Source organism: Piliocolobus tephrosceles, chromosome 7, assembly GCF_002776525.5.
Source record: "Piliocolobus tephrosceles isolate RC106 chromosome 7, ASM277652v3, whole genome shotgun sequence".
Taxonomy (NCBI): Eukaryota; Metazoa; Chordata; class Mammalia; order Primates; family Cercopithecidae; genus Piliocolobus; species Piliocolobus tephrosceles.
The window spans coordinates 80,930,009-80,948,422 of NC_045440.1; the positions used below are offsets into that span (position 1 = coordinate 80,930,009).

An 18,414-nucleotide genomic window follows, 5' to 3' on the forward strand; every position below is an offset into this window, starting at 1 on the left:
AATTACAGACATATGGAACAGTATCACTTTCATTTATTCAATCATTCATTCATTTATTCATCAAACATGTTGTGTTTTTAATATACATTAAGCATATATATAACTATCATGCATATGAGGTCCATTTAATATACAGCTTGGAATCAGGGGAAACTAGTGCTAAAAGAAATATGAGTTATCAACTAATCCAACTACCTCATGTTATACATGAGTACCATACATGCTATTCAAAGCTACATGGGATGCTGAACAGTGGTTCTTAAATAAAACTTGCTGGCGAAGATGAAAATAGATAAAAACATCATAGCAAACTTAAAAGAAGACAGTACAGAAGAATAACAAACACTTACGAAACCTGACTTCTATGACCAACTCAGACAATAAACAGCTAAAAAAATCTTGAATAAGTCATTTAACTTCTCTAGATCTGTTTTCTCATTTATAAATTAAAGGATTGGATAACTGTAAACTTTCTTCCAACTCTATAAAGTAGTAGGAATTCTTAAATATTCTAAAATATAAAAAATATTTTATAAAGTAACACACATTAGAAATGGGAGACATCATCCTACCCAGTCACCTCCTTTAATGTAAACAATAACAACAGCTGGGCACAGTGGCTCACCCTGTAATCCCAGCACTTTGGGAGGCTGAGATAGCTGGATCACCTGAGGTCCGAAATTCGAGACCAGCCTGACCAACACGGGGAAACCCCATCTCTACTAAAAATACAAAATTAGCCTGGCAAGGTGGCGCTATGCCTATAATCCTAGCTACTCGGAGGCCAAGGCAGGAGAATCGCTTGAACCCGGGAGATGGAGGTTGCAGTGAACTGAGATTGCGCCATTGCACTCCAGCCTGGGCAACAAAAGCGAGACTCCGTCTCAAAAAAAAAAAAAGAAAAAGAAAAAAAACAATAACAACAAAGGTAATGAAATGGTATATATACTTTAACTACTTCATACTGGTTAGCAAGAAAAAAATTTCAACATGCATCTCCAAAAATGGCTCACTTCTATTAACTGTGCTATGATAACTTTTGTTTCTTTAACACTAACTAATAAATGTTATGCTCACAACAAAGTTCTTTTATTGAAATAAATGTATTGGTGACTCAAAGTGATATGGTACTTACATTTATTTCTCTCCCTCATTAAATGATGGTAAAATAATAAATTTAAAAATTGTAAAAATTATAAACCCTCAATATTGAAGAGAACAGATGGAGACCAAAAGTATACAAACATACTTTCTAGTGGATAGGAAGCATGTGGAAGAGTGGCAATTAATGAAGCAGAGTGAAATGCAAGAAGAAGCTGTGAAAAAAAAAAAAAGCTATTCTATCCTGAAGAATTCCATAAAGGTATGGAGCTCAGTCATGCCAGGCTGCAGTGAGAAGACAAGCTGAAAATAAGAAGAAAAACTAAAAACAACAGAGGCAGGGCAGTCAATCTTCTGTCAAGCACAAAATTCCTCAAGTGCATAATATCTGGTAATAGGTATGTATTATCCTGGCAAAAATAAATATATTTTTTTCTTCTCTTAAAAAAAATCAAATAAATTCTATAGAGGAGAGCCAAGTTTGGGATGGTTTGTTATGCAGCAGTAACTTACACTGTTTCTATAACCTATAGAAGCAGCAAAGAAAAGAATCCAAATGACAGCTGTGCAGCAAGCATATGAATAATTTGTGATGACTCAAATACGAGGGCTCCCAAAGGAAGTCTGTGAAGTCTGGCCACATGGCTCGAGCCTTGGCTCTACCACTTACCAGCTCTGGGGAAAGGCCTATGCACTCAGAATCTCTGTGCTGCTGTTTACTCATCTTATAAAATGGGGTTTGTAATTATATCTATTTTACAAGATTGTTGTAAGGAATAAATATGTAGCCATAGGTAAAGCACTCAAACACTGCCTGAAGGTAAACAGCCCTCTGTCAAAAACTTTAGCTTTTTTTTAAATTAATTTCTTATAGACTCAGTCACCACCATCAAGTTTTATTGACTAATCTAGTATTTCTCAACCAGGATGATTTTGCCCCCCCGCATCCCCACCCCAGGGGATATTTGGCAATGTCTGGAGATGTGTTTGATTGTCATGACTGAAATATCAACAGCTCTTCTTAGATCCATCGGAGAGGTGGGGGTCACAGGGAAAACTGCTGTTCCCAAACATGGAGAGACAAGTGAATGCAGAGAACTACTGAAAAGAAGAAGCCTCCAAGAACAAACCTCTGTGGGAACCAGTGCCAAGGTAGGGAAACGGGAGTTGTAACTGGTGAATTGGTGGAGGCTCAGTGTGGACAAGTCTGAAAGTTAAAAACTCCAGAGGGACCCAGTTACTGGGGCCTCCCACACTTTTGTGAGTTTTATCTGCAGGAGCTCAACCTGGTTCTCATAGTGAATACAGGAGAAAAATCCCCTTGTACTTCAGACAGCAGTGGAGAACAGAACTATTTTGAAAAACATCAGAGCACTCTCTCCTATTCAACAATTTATTCATCAAACGTGTTGTCTTTAATATACATTAAGCATATATATAACGATCATGCATATGAGGTGTGTCCTCAAGAGAAACTCTTCAACCAGATCCTAAACTGCTGGGGTTTTGTCAGAGCCTAAGTGTCCTGGGGGAAGGGAAATAACCAACTCTAGCTGGCTGTAGTCATCTTGTCCCACCAAAAGAGAGGGAAACACTGAGGAGCAAATGTGAAGTTCACAGTCCGGAGGCAGAGGCTCACAAGAAGACTGAGACCCACTCATAAGACTGTAGAACACTCCCTCCCCACATACCCTATCACCACATTACTAAAGACCAACAGACAGCCATTCCTTTTACCCAATACATCATGTCGTGATATGAAGAAGAAATTACAAGATATACAAAAAGGCAAAAAACATAGTTTGAAGAGACAGAGCAAGCATCAGAACCAGACTCAGATACAGCAGGGATACTGAAATTATCAGTCCAGGCATCTCATACAACTATGATTAAGACACTAAGGGCTCTAATGGATAAAACAGACAGGATTTAAGAACAGATAGGCAATGTACGCAGAAAGATGGAAATTTTAAATAAGAATCAAAAAGAAATGCTAGAGATCGAAAGCCCTGTAACAAAAATGAAGAATGCCTTTGATGTGCTTACAGGTATGTGACACAGCTGAGGAAAAAAAAAATCTGTGACCCTGAAGATACCTCAATAAAAACTGCCAAAACTGAAAAGCAAAGAGAAAACAGATTGAGGGAAAAGTACAACAGAGTATTCAAGAACTTTGGGACAACTACAAAAGGTGTAAACTAATGGGAATTCCAGAAGGAGAGGAAAGACAAATACAGCAGAAATATCTGAAACAATAATGACTAAGACTTTCCTCCAAATTAATAATGGACACCAAACCACAGACCCAGGAAGCTCAGAGGACATAAACCAGAATAAACACCAAAAACACTACATCTAGGCATATAGTATCATTTTCAAACTACAGAAAAATCAAAGATGAAGAAAAAAATTCTAAAAGAAGCCTGGGGGGAAAACAGCTTACTTACAGAGGAGAAAAGATAAAAATTATATCCAGCTTCTCCTCATAAATCATGCAAGCAAGAAAACAGTGCAGTGAGATATCTAAAGTGTCAAGACGAAACAAAAAAGATACCAAGCTAGAATTCTGAACCCTGAGAAGTTATCCTTCAACAATGAAGGAGAATTAAAGACTTTCTCAGACCAATAAAAATTGAGGGAATTTGTTGCGAGTAGACCTGCCTTGCGAGAAATGTTTAAAGAAATTCTTTAGAAAGAAGAAAATTATAAAAGTCAAAAACTCAGACCTACATTACATAAAGAAAGGCAGAACACAGAGACGGAATATGTGAAGGTAAAATTAAAACTTTAAGTTTTTAATTATTAATTGATCTAACAAGTAACAGTTTGTTCATGTTAAACAATTTCCTAATAATAAAGGGGTTAATTATCGGAAGAAGTCGTAACAATCCTTAATGTGTACATGCCTAAGAATAGTCAAAAACCATGAGGCAAAAACTGACAAAACTGCAAGGAAAAATAGATGAATCATTACAGTTGGAGACTTTAATGCCCCTCTATCAGAAAAGGACAGATCCAGCAGGGAGAAAATCAGTCAGGATACAGCTGAACTCAACAACATCGTAAATCAACTGGATATGACGGACATCTGTAGACAATTTCATCCAGCAACAGCAGAATATATATTCTTCTCATGCCACATGAAACAGTCACCAAAACAGACCACATTCTGGACCATAAAACACACCTCAACAAATTTAAAGGAATAGAAATCATGCAATGTCTGCTTTCAGACCACAATGGAATTTAATTAGATATCAGGAATAGAAAGATAGCTCGAATCCCAAAATACTTAGAGAGTAAACAAATACACTTCTAAATAACACGAGTCAAAGAAATCTCAAGAGAAATTGTAAAATACTTTGAACTAAATGAAAATGAAAACACAACTTACCTAAAATAAAAATTAGCACAGAAAGCAATGAAACTGAAAGCAGGAAATCAACAGAATCAATGAAAGCAAAAGCTGGTTCTTTGAGGTAAGCTTTTAGCCAGGCTAAGAAAAACAAAAAGAGAGGACACAAATGACTAATAATGGAAATGAAAGACAGGACATCACTACATATCCCATGGACATTAAAGAAATACTACAAACAACTCCATACCCACAGATTTGATAACCTAGATTAAATGGATTAATTCCTTGAAAGACAAAGTCTGCCAAAAATCAAGTAAGGAGAGACAGATAATCTGAATAGGCCTATGTCTATTAAAGACATTAAATCAGTAGTTAATATACTTCCAAAACAGAAAGTCCTAGGTCCACATGGGTTCACTGGTGAATTCTACCAAATATTTAAAGAAGAAATCAAACCAATTCTCTACAATCTCTTTCAGAAGATAGGAGTGGAACTTATCTTATGAGGACAGCAATGTCTTAATATCAAAACCACACAAAGACATTACAAGAAAAGAAAACTACAGATCAATATTTCTCATGCATGTAGATGCAAAAATCCTCAACAGAATATTAGCAAATCATATCCAACAACATATAAAAATTATATACCACAACTGACTGAGATTTATGCCAGGTTTAACATTCAAAAATCAAAATGTAGACAAAGGATTAATAACTAGGATATATATGGAGCTCAAACAACTCTATAGGAAAAAAATTCCAATAATCCAACTTTAAAATAGGCAAATAATCTCACGCCTATAATCCCATTACTTTGGGAGGCCGAGGCGGGCGGATCATGAGGTCAGGAGATCAAGACCATCCTGGCTAACATGGTGAAATCCCATCTCTACTAAAAATACAAAAACAAAATTAGCCAGGAATGGTGGCGGGCGCCTGTAGTCCCAGCTACTGGGGAGGCTGAGGCGGGAGAATGGTGTGAACTCGGGAGGCGGAGCTTGCAGTGAGCCGAGATGGCGCTACTGCACTCCAGCCTGGGAGACAGAGCAAGACTCTGTCTCAAAAAAAAAAAAAAAAAAGGGCAAATAATCTGAATGGACATTTCTCAAAAGAAGACATACAAATGGCAAACATGCATATGAAAAAGTGCTCAACATCACTGATCATCAGAGAAATGCAAATCAAACCTACAATGAGATATCATCTCACCCCAGTTAAAAATGGCTTTTATCCAAAAGACCAGCAGTAATAAATGCTGATGAGGATGTGGAGAAAAGGGAACTATCATATACTGTTAGTGGGAATGTAAATTAGTACAACCACTCTGAAGAACAGTTTGGAGGTTCCACAAAAAACAAAAAAACAAAACTAAAAATAGAGCCACCATGTGATCCAGCAATCCCACTGCTGGTTTTATACCCCAAAGAAAGGAAATCAGTATACTGAAGAGACACTTCCCATGTTTGCTGTAGCACTGTTCACAACAGACAAAATTTGAAAACAACCTAAGTGCCCAACAACAGATGAATGGATAAAGAAAATGTGGTACATATACACAATGCAGTACTCCTATTCAGTCCCAAACAAGAAAAAAAAGTCACTTGTAACAACATGGATAGAACCAGAGGTCATTATGTTACGTGAAATAAGCCAGGCACAGACAGACAAACTTCACATGTTCTTATTTGTGTAAGTTAAAAATTAAAACATTGAACTCATGGAGACAGAGAGTAGAAGGACGGTTACCCAGAGGCTGGGAAGAGTATTGGGGATTTGTATCTATTAACTATCCCCACTCCCTTATATGTGCTATAGTATACTTACAGTATATAAGGGGGTGGGGATGGTTAATGGGTACAAAAAGTAGTTAGAAAGAATGAATAAGACCTAGTGTTTGAGAGCACAACAGGGTGATAAGCAATAATTATTTAATTATATATTTAAAAATAACTAAAAGAGTATAATTTGATTGTAACACAAGGAATAAATGCTTGAGGGGATGGATACTCTATTTACTATGATGTGATTATTACATGTTATATGCCTGTATCAAAGTATCTTGTGTGCCCCCTAAGTATGTACACCTACTATGTACCCACAAAAATTAAAAATAAGAAAAAAATGTAATCCATCACATCAATTGGTTAAAGAAGAAAAATCATGTAGTCATATTTCATTTTGTCAAATGGAAAAGCATTTGACAAAATCCAATACCCATTCATAATAGTAACTCTCAGAAAACTAGAGGAAAGCTTCAACTTCATAAAGAATATCTACAAAAAACCTACATAGGTAATGGTAAGAAACTTGAAACTTTTCCTACTAAGCACAGGAAGAAGGCAAGGATGTCCCCTCTCATCACTGCTTTTCAACATTGTACTGGAAGTCCTAGCTAATGTACTAAGAAAAGAAGAAAAAATAAAAGTATACAAATTGGGAAGGAAGAAATAAAACTATGCTTTATTATGGATAGCATGATGATCCATGTAGAATATCAAAAAGAATCAACAAGAAAAATACCTCCTGTAATAAGTAATTACAGCAAGGTTACACAATATAAGGTTAATATACAAAAAACTATGTGGCCAAAGTATTGGTAGTCATAATATGTAAACCAAGAGTATGAAACAGGTCTAAATCAATTTGGAAAGTTTATTTTGCCAAGGTTAAGGACACGCCCATGACACAGCCTCAGGAGGTCCTGAGACACATGCCCAAGGAAGCCAAGGCATAGCTTGGTTTTATACATTTTAGGGAGACGTGAGACATCAATCAATACATGTAAGATGTACATTGGTAATACTAGTTCAGTCCAGAGAGGCAGGAGAACTAGAAGCAGGTTGCGAGGGTGGCTTCCAAGTCATAGGTAGATTTAAAGATTTTCTGATTGGCAATTGGTTGAAAGAGTTATTATCAATAGAAAGGAATGTCTGGGTGACCATAAACCATTGTGGAGACCATGGTTTTATCATGCAGATGAAGCCTCTAGGTAACAGGCTTCAGAAAAAACAGATTGTAAATTTTCTTACTAGACTTAAACAGTCATTTCTATCACTAATTCTGAAAAGAGGGAGGTATAATGAGGCTTGTCTGGCTCCCCCTTCCCATCATGGCCTGAACTAGTTTTTCCGGTTAACTTTGGAATGCCCTTGGCTGACACGAGGGTCCATTCAAATGGCTGAGGGGCTTTAGAATTTTGTTTTTGGTTTACAAATGTAAATGCTGGTCAATGAAGACGGTAAGTGTGAAGAAAAGAGAAAAGCTGTGAGCCAGACGCTGTTGAAAAATTGAAAGAATCGAAAAGATTTCTATCAAGGAGCCTTTTAAAAGTATTTCTGATAGAACAGTAGTCTGAAATGGTACTGAGAAACGAGAACCAAGATGAGTCATTTTCTTCTCCTAGTCTTGAGACCCATTGCAATCTATACTAGGGAAGACCAGAAGGGAAGCAGTGTTATCAAGGGAAACCAAGAAAGGACCCAAGAAGTACTTGTAGAGAAGGTTAAAGGGGAGATTGTTCATAAAAAGACACAGGAAATTTTTTTTTCCTGTGTCCAAATATGTTCCAACGATACATATTTACAGACCAGGCCTGAAGGAAAAAGGTCAGGTTGTAAGAAAGAATAGTAATCTCTCTCATAACCCATAGGACAAAAGAAGAAAACACTGGAATTTTTATGTTTTTTTTTTTTTTACTTCACCTTCAAAATATATTTATGTGTGAATGCTTTAAAATGTACATAATAAAGAAAACTACAGTACATATATATATATATATATATATATATATATAAGTACACACACGCGCGCACACACACACATATTCTTTTTTTTTATTTTTTTGAGACGGGGTCTCACTCTGTCGCCAGACTGGAGTACAGTGGTGCAATCTTGGCTCACTGCAACCTCCACCTCCTGGGTTTAAGCGATTCTCCTACTTCAGCCTCCCAAGTAGCTGGGATTACAGGCATGAGCCACCATGCCTGGCTAATTTTTGTATTTTTAGTAGAGACGAGGTTTCACCATGTTGGTCAGGATGGTCTCGATCTCTTGACCTCGTGATCCACCCACCTCAGCCTCCCAAAGTGCTGGGATTATAGGGGTGAGCCACTGCACCCAGTCACAAATGTATTTTTTAAGTGAATACTGGAACATGTGCTCAAAAATTTATTAATAAAGGGACATAATCAAAGAAGTTTAGAAATCTCTGTAATAGTGGTATATCGTGGGAGCAGGAGAATCATTATGCTAGATAGGGAAAAATAGTTACAAAAGGAGACTGGATAGTCAGTCTCTCTCTCATTTTCTGAGTAGAGCTGTGAGCCAGATGCTGACAGATGCATAGACTGGGACCAAGGGATGCTTTTAAGGTTTCTAGTAAGACAGAAGTTGTCTAACTAAAGGCTAAGGTATGCATGTATGTATGTGGAACTTTACTTCTAACTATTCTTGGATTTTTCTGGTATTCTACACTGCATTACTTCTAACAACAAAAAATTACCTTACAGAAAATAATGTGGAATAATCATCTCATGTTTATGGAATTCAATGGTCTTACCAGTGCTGGGCCCAACAGACCAGTGAAATGCTCCCTTTAAAAAAAATTAGCTTTCTATTTAAAAATCATTGCAGATTCACATGCAGTTGTAACCAAGAATACATGGAGAGCCCCTGTACCCTTACCCAGTGCTCCCAATGGTAACATTCTAGTAGACTATAGTATGATATCACAACTAGGAAATTAACATTGACACAATCCACCAATGTTCAGATTTCACCAGGTATACATGTAATCATCAATGCAATTTTATTACATGTAAAGGTTCTATACTGGCCATCACAGTCAAAATGCAGAACAACTCCATCACCACAAGGATTCCTTATGTTGTCCTTTTGTAACTCCACATATCCCTTCTACCTCCCTCCTTTCTAGCTCTTAGTAAGCACTGATCTGTTCTCCATCTCTATAATTCTGTCATTTCAAAAATGTCATATAAATGAAATCATACCATATGTAACTTTTTGGGACTGGCTTTTTTTCACTCAGCATAATTCCCTTGAGTCATTCAAATTATTTTGTGTATCAATCACTCATTACTTTTTACTGCTAAGTAGTATTCCACGGTAAGGATATACCACAGTTTAACCACTCAATGGTTGAAGGACATCCAGGCTGCTTTCAGTTTTGGGCTATTACAAATAAAGCTGCTATGAATATTTCATTTCTTTGGGATAAATACTCTGTGTCCCAGTGACACCCAGTTCTCAGTGTGCATATTTCTCCCTTGAGAGAACCCAATCATCTCAATTTGGGTAGCTGGCCAGAGGTCAGGCAGCTTGTTCAGTTGCCAACTCCTAGACTGAGTCCACCATTCATTTCCTGGCAGTTGTCAACAATGGAATCCCCAAAGCTTTAAAAAGGTAGGCAAAACCCAAATGGAATCAAGACTATTTAGTTTTACTCCTAAATCCCAACAAACCAGGCTCCACTTGAACGTGCTTAATTGCCCTTATTTCCTGTTATTTAATGCCAATAGATAAAAACTTAAGGGCCATAATCAGGTTATAAAAATTAATGTGATCAAAAGAGAAAAATTTAAGAGCAGCCTTAGAAGCAAACCTAGACACATTAAAAGACGGAAGTGAAATTTCTGAGTAAAAATGAGAGTTACGACCTCCAAACAGTGAAAAAACTAAGGTTGGCTTGGGAAGTCGTGAGTCCAATTGGGTATGATCAGATCATATGACCACACAAAAACAAAACACATGCAGAACATATATATCTTTTATTTTAGGAAATGTATAGTACTGCTTATAAGCATGTTACAGGTGCTAACAAAAACCTACTTTCCCCAGATAATTCTATCTACTTCTTCACTATTTCATTGTTTTTATATTAACTGGTCATTTCCTCTAAACATGCTTCAAAAATGTGAGACATACAACATTTCAAAAGATTTTCATTACTCAGAGGTAATTCTCCTAGAATTCTGTAATGTAAAAACAGGTTGGCACCACGGTTAAAACCAGAAACATGTTCTATCATTCCTTTACATATCAAATAGTTTTTAAAATACTGGTAAAATTTTTAAAGTTGTCAGTAAAACTGGTAAGAAAATAAAGGGTTAAGTAAAACTATACAATTTTACTATGACAGTATATGAATTTAGTGGACTTAAAAATTATATGAAAAATAAATTAATTTCCCCATTATATTGAAATAAACCCTTTAAATCTATATATTTTCATTTTTCCAGGATTCTGAAAGGATTGGACATCTGATTTTAAATATTCTGTCTTCTGGAATATTCCAGTATTCTGAAATAAAAAATACTAATAAAAATATTCACAAAAAAGTAAGAAATTACATTTAAAAATATTTGCATGAAATCTAGTATATTGTTAAAATAAGGTAAAACTATAAACTGTCATGTAACATCAGTATTTTAAATAAATACAAAATTTGAGTAAAATTTTTACTGTGCAGCCCCAAAACTCTCTGAAAAACATTTTTTCTAATGTTCTGAAAAGTGGCGTGCCACCCTCTACTGCTAAGAAGGAGTAAGAGTCACAAAGCAGAAAAACCAATTCTTTGCTCAACTATTGCCACCTTGTGGCTATGAGATGAGTTATATGCCATAGCACAGCTCCCAATGGCCTTAACAGATTCTACAAATTTATATTGTCTAAGTGACATAAGAAGGATTAAGGTTTTAAAAATGGAAGGAAAATGGTACCTGACTTAAATGGTTATAAAAATGAATGGGACGGCCGGGTGTGGTAGCTCACACCTGTAATCCCAGCATTTTGGGAGGCAAGGGCAGGCAAATTGCTTGAGCCTAGAAGTGTGACAGCAGCCTGGACAATATGGCAAAACCCCATCTCTAAAACAAAAAACAAAAATCAGCCAGGCATGGTGATGCACACCTATGGTTCCAGCTTCTCAGGAGGCTGAGGTGGGAGAATCACCTGAGCCCGGGGACAGAGGTTGCAGTGAGCCAAGTCTGCACCACTGTACCCTAGCCTCAGCAACAGAGCAAGACCCTGTCTGAAAAAAAAAAAAAATTTGGTTGCTACTCTAAAAACAAAACAAAATTAGTTGAAGGGAAAGATGCATAAACCAATATTAAAGCTAATGAAGCAAATAAAAGAAAAGTAGGTAACTGAGCATGGGATGAGTATGGAACCTACAACCTTCATACAGACAGTGGCATTACACTTAATGCCATTTAACTTTGGTTCCCTTTAACTAGTAACCTCAGTGTGTAATAGGATAAGAACTTCATGATGCATTGCCCTTTATTAAATTCCTGGCTGCAGGGAAAAGTTCTCTGTAAGGATAATGTGCATGGGCTCTTACTGAACATCACTTATTTCTGAGGTCCACATATAAGTAAGTCTACACTTTTAACGACTATAAGAACTAAATCAGGGTTGGGCGCGGTGGCTCAAGCCTGTAATCCCAGCACTTTGGGAGGCCGAGACGGGCGGATCATGAGGTCAGGAGATCGAGACCATCCTGGCGAACACGGTGAAACCCCGTCTCTACTATAAAAATACAAAAAACTAGCCGGGCGAGGTGGCGGGCGCCTGTAGTCCCAGCTCCTCGGGAGGCTGAGGCAGGAGAATGGCGTGAACCCGGGAGGCGGAGCTTGCAGTGAGCTGAGATCCGGCCACTGCACTCCAGCCTGGGCGACAGATCAAGACTCCATCTCAAAAAAAAAAGAACTAAATCAATAGGTACAACTTGGACTTTTATCATATACGTATTTTTAAGTCTAATAATAGGCCATCTGAGATGTTATTTTTCATTTGTAATTATTCAGCCATCAAACTGTTTAAATTTCATTCCAACTTAAATCAGCAAATATACATTCGATCCCTACTTAAGTGTAAAGTATTATGCAAAGGATCAAGAGGGTGGACTGAACATGGCCCCTGTTCTTCAGGAACTACAGCTAGAAAACAGGACAAAACAGGTTTGGAAATCACTTTACCATAATGAGAGCTATGGGTATACCATAAAGGTAGTAAAACACAAAACTCCAGAACATTCAAAAACAGTTTCATCTGTTTGGTGAGATCACAAAAGTCTAAGAGAGGAGATTTTTACAACAGAATTTGCAGGCAGGGAAGCTAATTCTAGGATAAAGGGTAAAGAAATAATGATTTGTTTAGAGAACAGCAAAATTCATCTTCAAAAAGAATATTTTAAGCAGAAACCATTTTACAAATGAAATCTTACATACAATCCCAATATATACAGTGCAAATGTAGTATTTTGTTATTTTAAGTGCATTTTATGAGCTCAAATTGACAGCACTTATTATAAAGTCAAAAATTGTCAACATGAAGTTACAATGATAAAAAATCAAAAACTGAAATCAGGAATGGAGGATGATAATCCCAGTTCCCAATTTCTGTATTTTAATTGTCGAATATCAAGAAAATCCACCTATTACACCCCATGTGTAGATAAGGGGCTGAGGAAACAGACATTGTCATGTACTGTAAGTGGGAGTTCAGTACAAACAGGCTGTAACTCAAATTGTGTGTACACTTTTACCCAACATATAGCCTACAAATACACTCTCATAAGTATGCAAAAAATGCATATGTTCACTGTAATACTGTGTCAGAAAACAAAAACAAACAGAAACAACCTAAAAGTTCAATAATGAAGGCTTTCCTGCTTAAATAAATTATGCTACATCCACACCATGGAGTACCAAGCAAATATTATGTAATGACAAGGAAAAATAGTCTTACTTAGGTAAAAATTGCAATTTTCAGCAGCAGCAACTAAAACATACTAAGTGCTTATTAAGTATCAGGCACTTGTGTTAAGTGTTTGAAATAATGAATTCATTTAATCTCATAAAAATCTCATGACATAGGGGGAAAAGGAGTTACACAGATACACTAAGTAATTTTCCAAGGCAACATAGCTAGTAAATGGTAAAGGAACCAGGATTTAAACCAAGATTGCGTCACTGCAGAATTTACACTCTTTAACTGTAATATAGTTTAAAACGGTATTCATACTATGAACCAATTAATGTTTTTAAATATATAGTAATACTTAGCTTATACTTATACGTGTGTTAATATAAAACTCTGTAGCTAGGCATAAAAAACACACTCTCCAGCCTTGAGAAAGAAAGAAAAAGGGACTTTTACATTTCATATAATAACCTTCAGGGCTATTTAAATTTTCTTTCTAAAGTAACCAAATATTACTTTTATAAAATTTGTAAACAATATTTTTCAAAAATCCTGAATATACAATTGGCATTTATTCATCTTGTAATCTCAGGAAACTCTTCAATTAAATAGGTCCAGTAACTTCAAAAGAGGTAAAGTTAGTTTTTTCACAAGTTGAATTCCTATCAACACCCAACAACTCCTCAAATTCCTTACCATAAATATGTTAGAAAAACACTGAAAACTTCCAATAAATACTAAAACTAAAACTAATGAGGTATTTTCAATTTCTTACTACTCTTAAAATTATTTTTACTCAATTATTCTGGATAGGCACATTCAACTGACATGCTCAAGGCTGTACTATTCTTGTACAATTGTTTGTGAACAGTCACATATATTACAATTCAAAGACAGGCCAGGTGTAACTGAAGCTCAAATGTGCACTACATGTACTATTCATTCATTCACACAGTTGGCAAATATTTACCGAATGCCCACTATGGGTCAAGGACTGTGCTAGGCACTGGGAATACAACAGAATAAGAAAGACAAGGTATCTGACCTCCTGAAACATATTCTACTGGGAACACTTAGGAAAAATTTTATTCTGATGTGTCACGTGTTACTCTGGCACCACAAGTTAACATATTAGTGATGATGAATGTCCTTACATTTGGGATTAAATAGAATGGCATGTGCATGGTTGTTTTCTGGTGTTTATATTTTTGTTTGGCTTTGGGCTTTTTGCCATGAAAAAAACCTGATTTTATTGTCTCTTTGAATGACACAGCTCAACCTCTAGTTAGAGCATATATCGCCTTATGTTTTTAAATAGCATTTTATATTCATTCACTAACAAAAAAAATTATTTTTTTAGAGCACTTTAGGTTTACAGCAAAATTGAGAGTACAGTATGGACACATCCCCATACCCCTCCTATGCTGACACACTCATAGTTTCCCCCACTATCAACATCCCCCACCAGAGCGGTACATCTGTTACAAGAGATGAATCTACATGGTTTGATAAATTAAAGTTTATTATTGTTTAAGAAAACAATGGGACTTCAAAGAACTGCGCAACTGTGGAAACATCTCTGTGAAACTATTCTCAGGAAGGCAGAAGGCTGGAGAAGAAATGGCTGGGGCCACATAAAAGCTAAAATGCATTGAATAAAGCTTACTCTGTACCAGTCAACGTGCTGAGAGCACGTTAAATGTATTATTTCACATAAACTTCCCAGTAACTCCAGTTGGAGCATTATCTCCACTTTGAGACAAGACAGCAAACGTAGATAGGCTAAGTAAGTTGCCCAAAGTCACTCAGTTGAAAGATGGCAGAACCTGGCAGCCTGAACTGAGCCTAAGCTTTTAACCCAAGCAGGGTCTTGAATGGCGGTAGGCCTCTGAAGCCATAGTAGACAGATGTACCATTGTATATTTAATCTTGCAGGCAGTGTGAATGGAGATTTAGAAGATTCTCAAGGAGAACAATAAATAAATAACCTCATTAACTCTGATTACAGAGCCCAACTTTAGGAAGATAACTTTGGTCCACAGTGTGTGTAATGACCTGAACAAGAGGGGAACTGAAGTCAGTGGTATCAATTAAGAAGCAGTAGGCCGGGCGCGGCAGTTCACACCTGTAATCCCAGCACTTTGGGAGGCCGAGGTAGGTGGATCACGAGTCAGGAGATCGAGACCATCTTGGCGAACACGATGAAACCCTGTCTCTACTTAAAACACGAAAAAAAAAAAAATTAGCCGGGTGTGGAGGCAGGCGCCTGTAGTCCCAGCTACTCGGGAGGCTGAGGCAGGTGAATGAATCTGGGAGGCAGAGCTTGCAGTGAGCCGAGATCGCACCACTGCACTCCAGCCTGGGAGGCAGAGCAAGACTCTGTCTCAGAAAAAAAACAACAACAACAAAGAAGCAGTAAAGGGGTTCACGTAACTTGAAATGCTTCAAAGCCAGGAACTTGCTGAATGGAGACTACAACACAGCCTCCTGATACCCTCCTCCCCGGGGAATTTTATTTCCATTAAACCACGATGTCAAAGACTTGTGAATAAGAAACTGGTGAACTGTACATCAAAACCAAACACCTTTACCCATTATCTAGCAGAATTATGTTTTCTAAACTGTGTTAGACGGGGAACAACCACGCAGGGATCTTGCTGAGCCTGAGCTGACCTGAGAAAAATCTAACGGATGTGCTGGGACTGCCAGGAAACACCCCAGCCTCCTCCTGGAAAAACTGAACTGCCTTGGAAAGGAAAGGAAAGGAAAGGAAAGGAAAGGAAAAGGAATTCTGGGGACTCTAAAACATCTTGGTTGTTTCCTTCATTAAACAAACATTACATTTTGAGTATCAAACACTTAACTGATTACACATGTGATGCTACAATTTTCACTCTTACCACAATTAACTCAGCAATTAAGAATTATTTTATGGGGGTTTCCGAAGGGGCTTAGAATGTGGTGTGAATGGGAGTGAAGTGTGAGTGAGAAATGTTAGGTAAGAAATAGAAAAATTCCTTTCCTATACAAATATTTGGAAGGGAGCACTGAACTTTGTTTTCAACCTTACTGCACTTAACTCTTATGGCCTTATCTTAAGGATGGATCTAAAATCCATCCCTTAGGTGGCTTCAGGTCAGTCATCGCTATTCTGCTAGTCTTTTATGCCTTTTCCATATATGGTAGAAAGAATAATGCCCCCTCCTCCTACAAAGACATCCACATCCTAATCTCTAGAATTTGTGAATATGTTACCTTCCGTGGCAAAGGAGAATTAAATTTGCAGGTGAATTAAGATTGCTAATCAGCTGATCTTAAAACAGATTATTTTGGATTATCTGGGGAGGCCAACCTAATCACAGTGATCCCAAAAGTAGAAGATGGCGGGCGGAGAAGAGGGGGGCGCCAGGCCACGTGGCTCGTATCTGTAATCCCAGCACTTTGGGAGGCCAAGGCAGGAGGATCACTTGAGCCCAGGAATTCAAGACCAGCCTGGGCAACATGGCAAAACCCCATCTCTACAAAAAAAAAAAAAGCAAAAATTCGCCGGGAGTGGTGGTGCACACCTGTAGTCCCAGTTATGAAGCAGGAGGATCACTTGAGCCCAGGGGGTTTAGCCTTTGGTGAGCTGAGATCATGACACCACACTCCAGCGTAGGTGACAGAGCGAGACCCTGTCTCAAAAACCAACAAAACAACCCAAAAAACAAAAAAGTAGAAGACAGAGGTAGAAGAGACGTTAACAGGCAAGGAAGAGATTCGCCCAGAAGCTACAGAAAAGGACACAACATCACCAATACCTTGATTTTAGACCAGTGCACCCCATTTGACTTCTCACAGCCCTAAGAACAACACATTTCTGGTGTTTTACGCCACTCAATTTGTAGTAATTTGTTACAACAGAAAACAATAAACTAATATACCAGGCTTCTTCTAGTCCTTGGATTTCAGAAAAATTTTGACATCAGTAATTGCTACTAAAGTGACCCTATAACCCAGGACACTGCCAGTCTTGTGAACTGTTTGGTACTACTTCCCAGGAAGAAAAATACAGAAATTGGGTTTATTTGTACATAATCCAATTTCATGTCTGCTGAGTTTAATTATTAAAAATTTAGGCTTGTAATTTTATTTCTTCCATTTCATTTATCTATAACTTTATGGTATTTTACAAAAGTACCGGCTGAGACAAACGGAGATTTTATTTTACCTTTTTAAAAAAGAAGACATTTACAAAAGAGAGGTGAAGCGCTGACAAGTTCAATCACTTGCCCAAGTTCAGAAAGTGATTCATCACCCAGTCATTAAATTAACAGATGTTTATCCAGACAGCAAGCTCCATGCTAGAGCTACTGTTTAGAACAAGACCCAGCAGAGCACAGCCTCTCCGTGTGAGTCCCATTCTCCTCAGCGTCCCAGAAATCGCCCTAGATCGCCTACCTAGCAGCGCTCCCCGCTGGTTACCCTCTCATCAGCATTCAACCCCAGCAAAACGCGCGCAGTGTGGACAGACCCGGTCTAGTACGCAAATGCCACACAAAAGGACAACGAAAGGAAGTAAAACACCAAGCACGGATTCTAGGGGCCGAGGGCTGAGCCACACTCCACCGCAACTCCGGAAAACCGGGCCTCGGCCCTAGGCTCCCCTTCCTACGCCAGGCTCCGCCCCTACTCCAGGCCTCGCCCACCGCGTCGTTGGCGTAGTTCCCGCGACTCCCTCTCACCCGCCCGGGCTCCACCTTCTGCAGAAGCTCCGACTGCCGCTCCAACGCGCTCGCGAAACCGCCTAGGCGCGTCTTAGGCTCCGTGGCAGTGGAACTCCCACTTTCGGATCCACCCTCAGTGCCTACGCCCCGAAAGGGCCTGGAGAAGAGAAACACTCGCAGAAAATGGCTCTCGGCTGCCACAGCACGGGTCTGACACAGCGCCGCCATGACTTCTTTACCTCTGACCTTTGACCTCCCCGCCGCAAACGCGCAGGTCATGGGGCGGAGCGATAAGAGGTCCGCCCACCGGCCATAGAGCGCTGAAGGCCAACAGGATGGGGCCTGCCTTTCATCTGGGAGTGGCGTAGAGCGGGAAAGACTTAAACTAAAATTGGTGGGCTCAATAGTTGGAAAGGGGCCCGGTAAGTTTTGCGTTAGAAGTACGTTTACGTTTCAGGAATTTCGCCTTCCTGGGCATCCGTTGGTCCCCATTGTACTGTAAATTTGGCTAACGTGACCTTC

At 38.3% G+C, this 18,414-nt stretch overlaps 1 protein-coding gene across 2 annotated transcripts in view; it reads right to left on the minus strand.

Moving 5' to 3' along the window:
• MRPS28 (mitochondrial ribosomal protein S28) overlaps positions 1-18,145 on the minus strand; it is a 101,212-nt gene extending 83,067 nt beyond the window's left edge. The window contains exon 1 of one of the 2 annotated variants that reach the window (XM_023227752.2): positions 17,926-18,145. In XM_023227752.2, the coding sequence (XP_023083520.1) occupies positions 17,926-18,120 (195 nt within the window). In that variant the 5' untranslated portion in view covers positions 18,121-18,145. Of the gene's footprint in view, positions 1-17,910 lie in introns of both variants that reach the window. The other variant, XM_023227751.2, reaches the window with a different exon arrangement.
• Positions 18,146-18,414: the final 269 nt, after the last annotated feature.